The sequence below is a fragment of the Pseudonaja textilis genome, chromosome 1 (genome assembly GCF_049901715.1).
Source record: "Pseudonaja textilis isolate UNSWEBS1 chromosome 1, rPseTex1.2, whole genome shotgun sequence".
Lineage (NCBI taxonomy): Eukaryota > Metazoa > Chordata > Lepidosauria > Squamata > Elapidae > Pseudonaja > Pseudonaja textilis.
In genome coordinates, this window is record NC_141990.1 from 308614292 (window position 1) to 308630354 (window position 16063).

Here is a 16063-nt window from a genome sequence, read left to right on the forward strand (position 1 = left end):
CTCCAATGTCAAAACTGTAGAAGAGCCGTGTTAGTCTACAATAGTCCCAAATCACTCTTTCCAATTAATAAAAGTTATTCATAAGCATGACCTTTCATGAGCTGCAGCTCATTTCACCAGACGCGTGGGACAGCTAAATGATATAGGATTTTGTGGGATGAGTTGTGGGGGAAGTGAGGAGAGACAGATTGAGACAAAGTGAAGTTTGCCCAGCCTTTACAGTATCAAGACCAGAGGTGGTATTCAGCAGGTTCTGACCAGTTCTGGAGAACCAGTAGTGGAAATTTTAAGTAGTTCGGAGAACCAGAAAATACCACCTCTGACTGGAGATTCTACAGTATCCTTCCCCTGCAATGCCCACCAAGCCATGCCTACAGAACCGGTAGTAAACATTTTTTGAATCCCACCACTGATCAAGGCATGTTGGTTAGGTAAGAAAAGACCTTTTTTAAAAAAAAAAGAAAAAAAAAGGAAGTCATCCACAGCAAAATATGGGGTTATGGGAGTTCACCTCACATCCAAGCACCAAACTGGGGGAAGGTAACAATGAAAAGTACAAATAAAATGAATACCAGATGAATTCTGGGAAAAAAGTACATGCTTTCCAGAAAGTAACACGCATCTATGACATGTACTTATAAATGTCAATGATTCAATTTTTATATTTTTAAACAGAGCTGGATTTTTAATTTAATCAAACCTCCAAGGAGTAACCTTTAGTAAACCACCTATCCAGGACTGGTATAAACTCATTCCTAATAAAACATAGAAGAATCTGGGCAAATACAGGACAAGCCCTTTTTTCCTGGGGTTGGCAAAACGATTCCAAATTGTAACGGAGCCAGCTTAGTGGTCGCTTCCTAACGGTGGGATCTGCAAGTGGTATAAGCTCCACTCCGTACAGACGGACGTGACACTGTCCTACGTGTAGAAGTCCACCTTCACCCGGGAATAATCCCCGGCAAATAACGTTCTCCTTTCCATGCATCCTCCCGCTACGTTGCTATTCTGCGAAAGAAGCGGAAACAGAGCGCTGGACGCCACCTCCCTTATTATTACAGGTATCTTGCGTGAAACTCACTTCCTGGGGATGCGAATAGCAAAACCTCCCGGCGTCGGGAAAAGAACCACGTTGCAGTTCCTCTGCCGTCCAGAAGTAGACGCTGCGGCGCCCAACTCTGGTCTGTGAAGGCTGTGGCGGTGGCAGCGGCTTCACTTTTGTGCGCTTGCGCAGTGACGTCGAAAGCGCCTGTCGCTCCCCTCCCTCCGGGGCCTCTGCGGCCACCCTGAATGATCCGGCCCAGAAACTTCCGCGCGTCTCGCCGTCGGGCCGGCCTTTAGTTGTCATCGCCGCCGCCGCCGCCGCCGCCATGGCGTTCACGTTCGCTGCTTTCTGTTACATGCTGGCGCTGCTCCTCACCGCTGCGCTCATCTTCTTCGCTATATGGCATGTGAGTGCAGGAGAGCGTCCTGGAATCCCCTGCAAATCTGGGGCGGTGGTCCTAAAGGGGGAGAGAGGGGCTAAGGTGGGGTCGGATGTGGGCAAAGGGGGGCTGCCTGAAGGGGGGAAGCGGAGGAAGTCCCCCCTCGCTTGGGTCGCTTGATTTCTTCTGGAGGGTCGAGCCCCGAAGCGGCCGCCGGTGCTGGAGGGGCGGGCATAGAAAGCCGGCGGTCGTGGTGCCACGACGGAGAAGAGTCAGGCAAGGGAGGGAGGCATTGCGGGAGCCCCCAAATTTGTACTTTTTGAAGCTCAGCTGGCGAGGCCGGAGCCAGGCAGGAGAGGCTGGGAGGGTTTGGGGAACGTGGAAACATGTGCGCAGCGGGTACGAAAAGGTCGCCCTGGTAGTTCTTTTTTTTTTTTTTTTTTGCAATTATAAGGCGTGACCGAAATTTGAAGGGTTGAGTGTACAGGAGTGTCTGTCATCCCTGCATCCTTTTTGTGAAACTGGAAAAAAAAGCTCAGAAAGGTTAGTGGGACATCTGAAGTTATCAGAGGAGAAAGGAGAAAAGCACCTTAAGAAAGATAACAGGGACTCCTCAACTTTCTATAACTGAGCCCAAATTTTATGTTGTTAACTGAGAAATTTGTTAAGTGAGTGCTCTATTTTACGACTTTTCTCACCATGTTTAGCGATAGGAATGGAACAGAACAACTTTATTGTCACTAATCGGCATACATTAAAATGAAATTTTGTTGCATACACCTCTCAAAGGTTCAACACCTCCAATATACACTACATGACAGAATAAACAAATAAAAAATTATGCATATACCCACACATGAGCCTCTGTGGCGCAGTGGTTAGAGTGCTGTACTGCAAGCTACTTCGACTGCAGGCAGCTGCCTACAATTTGGCAGTTCAAATCCCATCAGGCTCAAGGTTAACTCAACCTTCCAAGGTTGGTAAAATGAGGACCCAGATCTTAGAGAGGGCTGTAAAGCACTTTAAAGCGGTATATAAGTCTAAGTGCTATTGCTATGGCTATATGACACAGAGAAACAACACAGTCTAATTTGGATGTATACATGTACATGGCAAAAAGACAAATTCTTGTGCATTTACCAGACGGATGGCATAAGGAAACAAAGCTGTTACAGAATCTGGTAGTTTTGCTAGAAATACTTGGTTAAGTGAATCACTGCAGTTCTTAAATTAATAAGTGGTAACGGTTGTTAAGTGAATCTGGTTTCCCCATTGACTTTGTTGTCAGAAGGTCACAAAAGGGGATCACATGATTCTGGGACACTGCAACCGCCATAAATCTGAGTCAGTTGTCAAACATCCGAATGCAAATCACGTGACCGTTCGGATGCTGCAACGGTCATAAGTGTGAAAAATGGTCATCAGTCACTTTTTCAGAGCCATAACTTTGAACGGTCATTAAATGAGCTGTTGTAAGTCAAGGACTACCTGTATTATAGAGCCCGGTGAAAGTGAATAGGGAAAATATTTCTTTTTGTTAGTGTTTTTAACACACTCAGGGAAGTTAAAAGGGTATTTAAGGATTGGTCTTATAGTCCATGTTTTTGTTTGTGGGATATTTGAAGTAGTTAAACTTTAAAAAGATGCCATATATAGAAAAGGTTCAAAACAGGACAGTTAAAACTCAAAAATAAATTACTTCTTGAACCCATAATTAGTTAATTTCATAGCATAGGATGCAGGTAGTTCTCAACTTATGACCACAATTGAGCCCAAAATTTCTGTTGCTAAGTGAGACATTTGTTAAGTGAATTTTGCCCCATTTTATGACCTTCCTTGCTATAGTTGTTAAGTGAATCACTGCAGCTGATAAGTTAGTAACACTGTTAAGTGAATTTGGTTTCCCTTCTTGACTTTGCTGGTCAGATGGTTGCAAGAAGTGATCACATGACCCTGGGATGTTGCTGTCAACTCATAAAACATTTTGTATATACGTTTTATAGTTGACAACAGAAAGAAAGGGGAGGAGTTTCAAAGAGCAGGCAGCAGTGTGGAATCGAAAGTACATTCCATTCATATTTTCTTCAAAGACTGATTAGATGACTGAAGCTGCTGCTGCATAAAAATCTAATTGGAGAGCATGATTGATGACTCTTGGCTATGGACGTTTTTTTGTTGGATGATACACCCAGGGGGAAGCAGGATCAAGGGTGACAGTGAATTACGTATCTCAGAGTTGGCTATGCCCAGGTTAGTGCCGGATGTAGAATGTTAACTTTTTTAGTTTTGGGAGTATGGCTCGAGGCTCATGATTTAATTGGAGTAACTGCCGGAATCCTGACAGCTGCAACGGTCGTAAGTATGAACCAGTGGGCAAACATCTGAATTTTGATTCATGTGGATGCTGCAAAGGTAACTGTGAAAAATGGTCATAGGTCACTTTTTTCAATGCTGCTGTAACTTCAAATGGGGTCACTAAATGAATGGTAAGTCCGGGACTACCTATATAGTGATCAGTTCTGTTTGGATGTCTTCAAGAAGGATTAAACTATGAAGCACCTGAGGGCTGTGCACAAACTTTTAAAAGATGCTTTGCTGTGAGGAGCCACAATCATCCCTACAAACCACAGTATCAAATAGGGAAGCTACTGGTACCTCAGTTCTGTTTCATCAGCCAAAGGGATCCCCATGTGTGCATGCCAACCTCTTTTGTAAAATGAAATGATCAGTTGAGGTGGCTCAATCCCATCACAATGCTTTGTCAAAGTGGAATGATGGTACCTTATTATGACAGGGTTGAACTATCCCACTGAAGCATATCGTTGCCATTTTGCCCACTCCTGGTGGCTCCTGCATGTTTTCTGTATATTGCCATCAATAACCAGGCCATTATATTCTGACGATGCCAATTGCCAGGGATCACAGCAGGAAAACTGTTAATTCAGGGTGGTGTTTATAGGAAGCAAGATACTCAACTCAGGTGGGCGTTTACTTTGGTACATCCTTTTTCTTATGAATGTGTTTGAAGAACTGGAATTGGACCGATGGGTAGAATAAAGAGGAAAATATGAAAGAGCAATAACTTGTGGGAGTTAAGAGACATGATGGGGTTTTAATGCTTGTTGTGAAATAAACGGAACTAGAATTGTAGGAAAGGGGAAACTTGGAAGAGGTGAGATAAGACAGGGCAGACTTATTTATGAGGGGAGTGGGCGTGTACATTACGCTGTACAGAATTGTAACATGCTATCTTAATAGTCTCTCAATAAAATGTATCTGTGCTTTCCGCATGAACCTGTATTAAGGCAAAAGGTCAGAAATCTCAAACTTTCTCTCCCACAAGCTCTCTTAGACTTCTTGCCTCCATAAAGCTACTATGTAATTACTGCTGCAACTACATATTTGTCAGGGGATGTCTTTATCTACTGATCTCCCCACAACCTTAATGTATGAGAGAGGGATCTGATAACTGGTGTGTCTTATTGGCAAGTAAAAGGGAAACAAAATTCTACAGTGTCATCTTGTGAGCCTGCAACTGGGGACACAAAGTTAGGAAAATTAGCCCTCAGTAGTGAAAACAGAATGAAATCTCACAAGGTATAAACAAAATGTATTATTTATTTCTTTTATTTATCCAGTTTATACAGCATGCCATCTATTTTGCCAAAGGTGATTCTAGGTGGCCTAAATAAAGTTAACATGATTTTAAAAAATAAACAATGAACATGCCTTTTTTGATTTTTTAAAATAAAATGCACAAAACAATCAGCAGAGACAAAAATAGAGATTTGTGAAAATCATACAAAGCATCCCAAGAGTGTCTCCAATAGGAAAAAATATACAAGCCGACTGATGAGATGTATTAGTCTGTTACCTAAGAGAGACAATCACTGAGCTTATACAGGGAAACTATGCACGATCAGAGACTAAAGTTTAAAACAATTCCAAGATAAGACTAATCAGATACAACCTAACTTTTAGAGATTAACTGATCGATGTAGCAAACTTTTCCTGGTTATTTACTTGGATTATTCAATTTTTAGTACACCACAGTCTTTCTTAGCTCCTCTTCATAGCCTCATATGTTGCTTCTCTATTAGATTTTTAAATAGCAAACACTTTTTTCTCTGGAGAAGGGTAGAGGCCAGGGGGAATCCCCTTTATGTATGTGCTAACTGCTAAGATAAACATCTTTACCTTGGAGAATCCTGTCTGACACCAAGAGATGTGCATTGGAGAAGACTGCAATGGACAGTCTGGAAGACTGTGAGGACAAATTGGCCTCAGCATTGACCCATGCTATAGAATAGATAGCATGGACATTTTAATTGGATGATCTGATTGTAACTACAATGCATTCCTTTTTCCCCTTTTCCCTAAAATTACATAAGTAAGTAAAACCAACTTTATTTTATAGTCTGAATGGCATACAATAAAAATTCCCAGTAAGATGGCACCACCTGATAAAAGTAAAAAAAAATCCCTAAAACCAAAAAAGAACAAGTTTTGATAATATGGTCAAAGAGAAGCATTCCTTATTTCCTTATCACTGGGGGAAGAGACAATCTTTAAAGCCCCTAGTTGGGGCAACCTAATCTCTGGATAGATATTCCAGAGGATAGGTTTGACACCAGGGTAGGGACATTTCCTGGGACCCAATAAATGACTTTTTTTCACTGATGTAACCTGAAGCATATCCTCTCTGCAGAAGCATACAAGGTGGGCAACAGTTTGAATTGCACATCTATCAGTAACAAGCACTGCTCATGTAGGCGAGGTGCCACATGGGTGTGACATGTTGGGTCCATGCCTGTCTGCACAGTTGCATTCTGAACCAGTTGCAGCTTCTGAGTGATCTTCAAGGGCAGTCCCATGTAGAGTATATGACAGTAGTCAAATGTGAGATGATTAAGGTAGAAGTGATTGTGAAAAAGAAATTGTGGTCAAGGTAAGAGTGAAATTGGTGCAGTGGGCAGATGGGTGAAGGCCCTAGAAGGATTCTCAAATTGTGCACTGGTTCTGTCTGGAGAAGTGCAACTCTATCCAGAAGTAAAGATGGAAAATCCCTGATCCTGCAAGAGCTAAAAACTCTCTGCCATTACATTTTGCTATAGTTGACCTTAAACCTGTTCCTCCTCATCCAGATTTTCACAGTATCCAGCACCAGGTCATCATTTTGATGAAATTGCTTGGTTGGCCTGGGATCAATATGTACAACTGAGTATCTTCAGTATTGTCATGGTATTGAATTCTATATTGGCAGATGATCACACCCAGCAGTTTCATGTAGGAAAAGGGGGAAGTTTGAGTTCTGAAATCCTCACAGATAAGGGGTCAAAGAGTCGCCCACCAGCATCAAGTGGAACCCTCCAGAGAGAAAGGAGAACCACTATAACAATGTGTTTCCTACTATCCATAGCCACCTCAGATGATTGATTATATTAAAAGCCATTGAGAGATTAAAAAGTTTCAAGTTCACACAATCTCCACCCTATCTCAACAAGTAGTCAGTGCTGTCTCAGCCTGAAACCACACTAGAAAGAATCCAGATAATCCTGTGGGTCTCTGAAACTGCAACCTGACCACTTTCTCAGCAACCTTCCCAAGAAAGAGAAGGTTGGAGGTTAGATAAAGTTATCCAGAATTGTTATGTCCAACAATGATTTTGACAACAGATGGTTTTTTTGCCACCTTTTTCAGGGAATATAGACCATACACCATCTCCCAAAACTTTTAATCATTCTGGAGGTGCACGGATGTGATAACCAGGTTGTTGGGTTACTAGAACTCAAGAATCTGTCCGCTTCTTCAGGAGTGACAAGGTGAAACACCTCCCAGATAATAGGTCCAGATAAACCCTCAGTCGGTTCACTGTGAATTGCTCAGTCAGAATCCAACTCCAATTTGAATATTCAAGGCTCAGTGGGAGGCTTGGATGCTGCTACGGTGTAGGGCAGGTGTCAGCAACCTGTGGCTCTGGAGCTGCGTTTTGCTCTCTCTGTTGCCAATCGGCTCCACAATTGATAGGGCTTTTGGTTAGGACAGGTAGAAGAAAAAGGACACCGTGCTAGGAGGAGACTCTATGGTGGGGGAACCGCTATTGAGTCTGGTCGGCTTCAGAACTGAACGGGGGGGATCTGGTTAGGACCTTTGTGGCTCTGTGAGTGTTTAAGATTGCTGACCCCTGCTGTAGGGGATTTGAGTAAATAATTAAAAGTGTGCTTTACAGAGCTTAGTTATTGCTTAAAGCTAACTGGATAAGTCAGTTCCTTAGGAGATTCCCTCAGAATTTGAATGTGGAAGTTGGGCTGTTCTAAATGCTGGACTGTAGAATGGCAAAGAATTCTCTTACTGTTACCTAATCATTTTAATTTTATTTTAGATTATAGCTTTTGATGAGCTGAAGACTGACTACAAGAATCCCATAGACCAGTGTAATACACTAAATCCTGTAAGTTTATATGAGACAGAACTTTCTTCATGAATTCCTAGTTAGCTATGTTTTTTGGTAAATGTCCGATGATTTAACATAGATAACTATTTAACATGCATTTTATTTGATTCTACAATATCTAACAGATTAAAGATTTCTAAGTAGAATTGTGTCCCTGTACTCTTTCATACTTACCCTCACTCCCCATTCTTGAAATTATTTATCTACTGGTGAACTTGTCAGTGGTCACACTAACATTTTTTCAATCTGCTTTTTACGTTTTCGGCACAAAGACAGTTGAAAAGGTTAAAAAGATTAAAAGAGTCAAAATTGCATTCAAGGTGTGTACTGCTTTTTAGTTTAATGTCTTAATCCCACAGTCTTTTTGCTTTCCATTTATTAGGATCATGTCTATGGTCTATGTTAACTCTTGTTTTGGTCCATGTGCCTGTTCATTTGCTTGTCTTTTGTCTATTCAGGGATTGGAGTAATTCTTTGAATTTTGCACTTGCTTAATAAGAGATGGGGAAAACTGTTTCATGCTTAAATTCTTCTTCTATGAGAAATCAGATAATGACAGGATGTCAACAATTCAATAAGTTCATGTTTATTTCAATGGAAGAAATGCCACATTTGTTCCTTAATCAGAATTTGCAAATTGAATTCAAACCATGAATGATGGTTTATTAGGATCCTGATTAGAGCTGGTACACATTTAAGGGAAATCATCTGGAATTAGCGAGAAGGAATATTCTGGCTGCTTGATTTACAGTGGATTATTCTCATGGAAATAGCTAGGGAATAGTGTAATAGTAGTATAATAATAAAAATAGTACCTTTCCCTTATTGCTCACCTTGATCTTAGAGACACTTTTTTGCAGCTTCTGCCATGGGTCTGTTTAATACCTACCAATCCTGTTTTTCCATGTTGGGACAAGTACAACTGTAGTTGATCTTAGTGAGTTATGTGCCCATTTCCAAAATGTTTAAAATAGTACTAATAGGTGGCAGACTTTGTGTGGACCTGGAAGTTAAGATAGATTTGGACTGATGAGATCTCTGAAGGAGCCAGGGTTATAGATTGAATCTGGGAAGTTGGCAGAGCATTCCAAAAGTGAGTGGCAACCATGTCTGTATTGTTGCCAAGACAATTGTATGCCCACAAATGTAAAATCATCAGGAATCAAAATTGACTTGAAGAAGACCTTATTGTAGTGTTGAATACTTTGCAATCCCTGGACTTTTTAGAAGGCAGATCCAAACTCTCCACTGTCTGTGCGATTGGTAAGAAATTAATCTAATCTCCTACATTTACCTGTTTAGAAAATACCTACCATTCTTTGTTCACATTTATACAGGTAATTCTTTAGTCCTTAGAGGACCAGACCAGCATTTTCCAGCTTTATATGCCTTATTCTCACATTTATTTTAAAATGTTTCTCTTTTGCTTGTCGATCAACTGTAACAAATTATGGTATACTTGAAAGGTTTGGAATAGATTTTCTTTTCATATATTTTTGACATGAGTTGTAGCAACATTTCGGCAGAATCTCATCTGCCATCATTAGGCTTCTGTATTGTGTTCGACGGACACACACATATATATATCGGATATTCCCTGCTGATGTTGAGCCAGAGGAACTGGCATTTGTGCTAAATGCAATCTGGTGAATGAGAAAAAAATATTGCAAGATAAGACTGACTGCTAAAACATGTCCTCTATTGAAGGAAGAAGTAACATATATAGAAGCTGGTGCATGGAACAGTTTACCCTACTCGGTTCATCTCTCATTTGTTATGTGAGCGAGAGAGACTTTCACTACATCCGTGCATCCCCTTATCAGACTTTTAAGAAAAAGGATATTACCACATGCATGTTATGCTTCTCTGGGCTTTTTTGTTTAATACAAACAAGAGAAATTTGCTGAGAGATTTTGCATATCATTTAATTGTGTGCCATAAATGAATCTTTGTATGGAAATGTAGCATCTTGAGAATATATCCGGGGAAAGTAATAATAAAAGTAAGAAATTTCTAGCAAGTTAGCAGGAATCTTAGCATTATAGTTTTGGATGCTTTATGACTGAATTGTTAAATTTGTTTATCGTTTAAATACATGACTTTTTATTCTACTTACTAATCTTAGATGCCCTGGATGGTCTCAGAAACACCTGCCATAGAACTGGTTTACCTATTCATGGAATGGCTAATCACAGAACACCCAGTTGTTCTCTGTTCTTCTGCTTTCCTTTTTCTTGTTTCTGGGCAGCTGGAAACATTTTTCACACAAAGTACTGGCCCGGCTGCTTCTATTTTCTAAGAACGTTTTAGAAGAGTCTGTGTTTGTTTTACACTAGATTCATTTGCTTCTGCAAATTCAGATAAATCAAGGCACATCAAATCACCAATGGCTTTGTTAAAATTAATAGCTGCACATTTTGTTCAGTATAGCTGCCTATAACAGGACGTTGTATAATCAGAATTCACTATATTAAAAATACCGATTAAAAATGAATATATCAAAAAATATAAACTGGAAATAGGTTTTCTTCAGAATATAAAATCTAGGACAGATTGAATGTAGACATAGATTTTTTTTTCGATTGTATTTGCTCCTGTATACTGGAATTGCTGCTGATTATATCCAATATAGTGATTTGTGCAACAGTTTTGGGCCTAAATTCCCCATAGTCTTTCTAACCTGGTGTCTTAACCACTAGACCAAGCTGCTCTCTTTATCTGCCATTTCCCAATTTTATGAGTGTGAGGTCTGTTTCATTTTTGGTGTTCCTCCCTCTACCTTGTCTTTATTTCTCCCATAAAAAGATAAAGACTGCTTCCAGCATTTTGTGACAGGCCAGACTAAAAACTAGCCACCTTGTCCCTAGTAATAAAATTTATACTATGTTTTAAAATGTCAGATATGTCTACATATTCCAAGAGGTTACTGACCTTTCTTTAAAAAGTGTGTAATTCAAACTTGCACATAGTTTAATGGTGAGATACTTGCAATTAATTAGAGATACATAGGCAGCTTTCAAAGATTTTTAAATGTCATCGGCTAATGTAATATGGAGACTGCTAGAAATTATGTAACATAATTCTAACTTCTCCAAGATAAAAGTTGGAAATTGGAAGGTATATGTGATAATGCAATTAGTTTAATGTTTATACTGCAAATTCTGTAAGAGATATTAACAATTTTATTCAGTTCCTCTTAAGTATGTGTAACACAAGTCAGTTATTATGACACAATAGATTGACATTTTGTCCACTGGCTTATCTTGTCTTGGGCTTCTTTTACTTCATTCCCTTATTGTTCCTATAAATAATGACGTCCTTATTTTAAGTGCACAAAAGTTGAAAAGAGGGTGATCTAACTACTTGTCTTCTTTTTCAGCTTGTACTTCCAGAGTATCTCATCCATGCATTCTTCTGTGTCATGTTTTTGTGTGCAACAGAATGGCTTACACTGAGTCTTAATATGCCATTATTGGCTTACCACATTTGGAGGTAATTTTGAACATAGTTTGGTAAAGCTTTTACTTGTACAGCTTTCATTTCTGTTTTTCATGTATTGCATTCTGTGTGAATTGTTCTGCAAGGATTTTCATGTCCCTTAAATTCTGCTCTCCAACATTACTTGGTCTGCTGGGACAGCTCAGAGGCCATATTCAATTCTTTCCCCTATTTTTTTTTACTTTTGGAAAATCCTGAGGGAAGCAAGAGAAAGATAACAGTGTGTTGCATTCTTTTGCTACATCCTCAACAGAGATCAGTTGTGATCTCATTGTCATTGCTCATACTTAATACAGTTGATTTGTGCTTTTACTCCTAAACAAATTGAAACAAAACTTAATGTTTATATTTCTATTCAGCAACATGAAAAAGAGAGGGATCAGTTCAGCACATTCAGAGGGATATTATCCTTCTGCCAGATATTATAAGATACTATCTCTTTCTACTATTAGAAACCACCCCTTTCACATTGTTGCTTATCTCAGCTGCAGAGATCGTAGGATGATCATAAAGGATGCTTCACTTAGATTTGAGATTTCATGTGTTTCATGAAACATGTCGTATTGTTTGAGGTTGGCCATTTGCTCAGTACATTTTGATGTCAGAAACTGAATGTTGGCAGAGATAAACTGAACAGAGATTTGCCATTTTAATTGGTGTATATTTCATTGAGAGCCAATTTGGTATAGTGGTTTAAGCACCAGGGTATAAACTGGGAAACTGGGAGTTCTAGTTCTAGTCCCATCTTAGGCATGAAACCAAATAGGTGACCTAAGTGGCAAACCATTTGCCAAGAAAACTGCAGGGACATATCCAGGTGGTCACCAAGAGTCAACAGTGACTTGAAGGACAACCTCTCCCCCGCAATTAACACTGAATCAAGGAATTTGGAGTGTGTGGAATAAATGGCAGGATAGAAAGCACTATAAGTGTGAGAATGGGTATAGTTTCTTGACAAGCAAACTCGTTTTTCCTGTGGCTTTTCAAAAAAAAATAAATTCACTTTTTCAGGTATATGAGTAGGCCTGTAATGAGTGGACCAGGACTCTATGATCCCACAACCATTATGAATGCGGATATTTTAGCATATTGTCAGAAGGAAGGGTGGTGCAAACTAGCGTTTTATCTTCTATCCTTTTTTTACTACCTATATGGGTAAGTCACCTGTTTTTAATAAAATAATGTCTTTCTGATAAGTAGTTGAACATGCAGTGTAAGAAAGCTAAATAAAACTATAAAGATGCTTTTACTGAATTACAGCAATGTCTTTTTAAAATGTTATAAACGCCCAGGCACCTATTATTCATTTCCTTGACACAGGGGAGTCCCAATCTTTTTGATCTCTGGGCATATTTAATGTTACAAGACCAAGTTATGACATTTTATAAAATGGTTCCCATGGTGAAGCTAGACAAGAATCGCTTGCATACCATAATATACCTTATATAATCAGTTGCAATCACCTACATTATTTTCCAATAAAGCTCTATGTTCCATGAATAACAGAGATTTTGTTGGAAATACATATTAAATTTGAGACTGAAGCTTTGTTTCATTGCATGGTGGCTTCCCTAAGTAAGCACAGACACAATGAAAGGGGGAAGGGAGGTTGATGAATGCCCAGCAGCTTCTGGTTCAATTTATACCCTGCTCTTAATTCAGCAGCTTAAGATGGCACACCTAATTGTTTCTTCCCATTTTCCCCTACAGCAGAAACACTGTAACATAGATTGAAAATGGATCTGAGTCTCAGGTTCAAGTCCAATCCCTTAAACCAAGGGTGTCCAACCGTGGCAACTTTAAGATTTGTGGACTTCAACTCCCAGAATCTGGGAGCTGGCTGAGGAATTCTGAGAGTTGAAGTCCACAAATCTTAAAGTTGCCAAGGTTGGACACCCCTGCCTTAAACTATAATACCATACTGACTCACTGCGTGTCACATTGTTGATTCAGCAATAACAGGGATATAGAATTCCTGATTCTTTTGGAATTCCTGATCCTGGAGCAAGAGCCTCACCATTGACTTTTAGAGAACAAAATATTCGTTTAGAAGTTGCTTACTAAATTGCTTTATTGAGGAAGATGCTTTACTTTAGACAGAACCGGCTTTCACTTTCAAAAATAAAAATAACATTGCACAGCTATTTTAAATATTAAGACATTTAAAATTATTTTGTAATAAGTTGGGATTTGATTGTCAGAATAACACTAAGCACCAACAGGAGAAATAAATGATGAACAATTGTGTTAATGTAATCTGGAGATGTGCACCCTCTTTAGTATAAAATATATTTGCTTGGTTGATTTCTATATTATTAAGAATAAATCCTGCAAATAAAGCATTTATGATATGGTGGAAACTAGTAATTAACTTTGGTGAATCACTGGAGCTTGAATAAGGGCCATGATCATAAATTTGGAACCGTCCATACTATTTTCAATGTAGCTTGGGAGAGGAAAAACATGTCACCTTTTCTTTTCTTGGCAGAGGTTTTTAATTGGTGTACTGCAATTATCATACTGTTACATAAGTGAGTCTGGTCTGGCTTTAAGTTTCTGTGACAGGAAGGATACACCAGTAGAAATGTCTGGCCATAAGCCTTGTGAGCCCAGTGGTGAAGCTTAAAGGTTGGTTACTAGTTATCCATCTCCAATGAAGCAGAATAAACATTTCAAGAAATAGATATTATTTTTTTATTCTTCTCTTTCCAACAGCATGATTTATGTTTTGGTGAGCTCCTAAAGAATGACATACATCAGACTTGATTCCAGCAAAGTGCATGCAGAAAAGCCATAAAGCAAAGGATTATCTTTGAAGAAGAAACTGGTATAAAGATTTAGCTATGGAATCTGATGATCATAGAAGGAAAAGGCCTTCCTCTTCTACTGTTTTCTCCCGTCCAAAAGCATCTAGTCTTTAATATTCATGGACAGACTTTTTCAATTGGGATATTTAAAGTGGCAAGGATTACATATAAGTTAATGTAACGCAACTGCCTCTGGCTTTTGGACAGTTTTATTCCTGCCCTCCATAAGGATCAGTTGTATCTTCAGTAAAAATGTGAAAATTACTGTCCTTAGTATAAGAGAGGATTTCTCCCCTTTTGTTTACTGGACTTTATAGTGGCTTATTTGGATAATGGACTTTAGTTCCCCCTGTCAATTGTAGTCAACATTTCTAAAACACTGAATGCTTTTCTGTATGTTATCTCTTAGGTAACCTCTGTGTGTCACGTAGATGAATATATAAGTACAACTGCAGGAAGAGTTGTAGTTCTATTTTTACTATTAGGATTTTCTCCAGTAATATGCATGAAACATTTTCCTATTAACATGAAACACTGAGCTTTAATTTCCCAGGCTAAATGGATGTTAGGAAAAGTAGAGCTCATTATTAACATGAAACATTGAGCTGACTATTCCTTGCTTTAGTTTTCCAGACTACATGGATATTAGGAAAAGTATTTTCATTTTCATTTCATATTTAAAAAAACCTCTGCAATTGTCTTAAACTGCCATACACCTGAAACCAATTTAATAAAACATCATTTTGAGAATGCAAGGCATATATTTTGAGTTATACATGCCATAGGGTTTGGCAAATTTATTTGCTATGTCACACAATAAAAATCTCCAAGAGATTTAAATATTAACATTTCAGACATAAGCAAGTGGTTAGCTGTTGAGCAAGCATGAATACAATTCTGTGGATTGTTTAACAACTGCTGATTTCTGGGAGTTTTATATTGGTAAACTTTGCTATGGTCCTAAAAGAAAACGCTACGTGTAAGCAAGAATATTGTCTTTGGGACAAGTTATTTAAGTTTTCATTCTGAAAGAAATTTTTAAATCATGTACTTTTCAATTTAAAGCACTTTGGAAAATGGATAATCTCGGGAGAAAAAAGATGATTAGACAGAATTTTATTCACCCTGTTAAAAAGCATTTTAATCTATTCATGATGGGACTTCCCTTTGCAGTTGAAAATAAGGGAGCTACAAGATTACAAAAACTCTTTTAGGTGCGAATGAGTGAGCTTTATTTCATTTAGGTTCATAAAAATGGGTGAAAAGAGTGAATATGGAGAACTTTAATTAGAAACAGTCCATGAAAATTTCTGAGCATTTTGAAAAGCTGTGAAGCTGACTTCTTTAAAATGAGTTGAGTTTGCCAAAATGATAGGGAACACATGTGTCCAGATTCTGTTATGAGAGCTGTGTACATTTCTTGTCACCATCTTCAACATCAGAGTATTTAGGCTAGTGCTTGATGTAAAAAATTATGTTCATGCAATGCAGCAGTTTCTAGATATGCAAGTTACTGTGGAAAACCTCTGTAATTATCCACATCACTCGTTTAAATATGTGAGATATCCTTAGTGATATGTTCACATGGAAAAGTATCTGTTTTCGATATTTTCTCTTTTATAGTAGCACTGAATTTTTACATGAACTTGAATGCTAACTGCACCATTGTGCTGCCTATTTGGGAGACCTGCAGCATTTTAAGAATAAAAGTAATGGATTGTCATGCATACTACGACCTTTGGTATTGGAACTTATATTACCGAATGCATAATGAGTCACAAGCTGGATAAGGCCTCTTGGTTATTTAAACTTGTCACCCCCAAAAATCTGCTTAATACTTTTTTAAGCAATGAATGTGTTTGTTCCTATACATCAGTTTG

General features: G+C 38.6%; 1 protein-coding gene across 1 annotated transcript; it reads left to right on the top strand.

Moving 5' to 3' along the window:
• The first annotated feature begins 1268 nt into the window (after positions 1–1268).
• CNIH1 (cornichon family member 1) lies at positions 1269–15318 on the top strand. Its single transcript, XM_026698723.2, has 5 exons — positions 1269–1451; positions 7807–7875; positions 11258–11370; positions 12388–12531; positions 14092–15318. The coding sequence occupies exons 1-5, from the start codon at positions 1371–1373 to the stop codon at positions 14117–14119; spliced, it is 435 nt and encodes a 144-aa protein (XP_026554508.1). The 5' UTR covers positions 1269–1370; the 3' UTR covers positions 14120–15318.
• Positions 15319–16063: the final 745 nt, after the last annotated feature.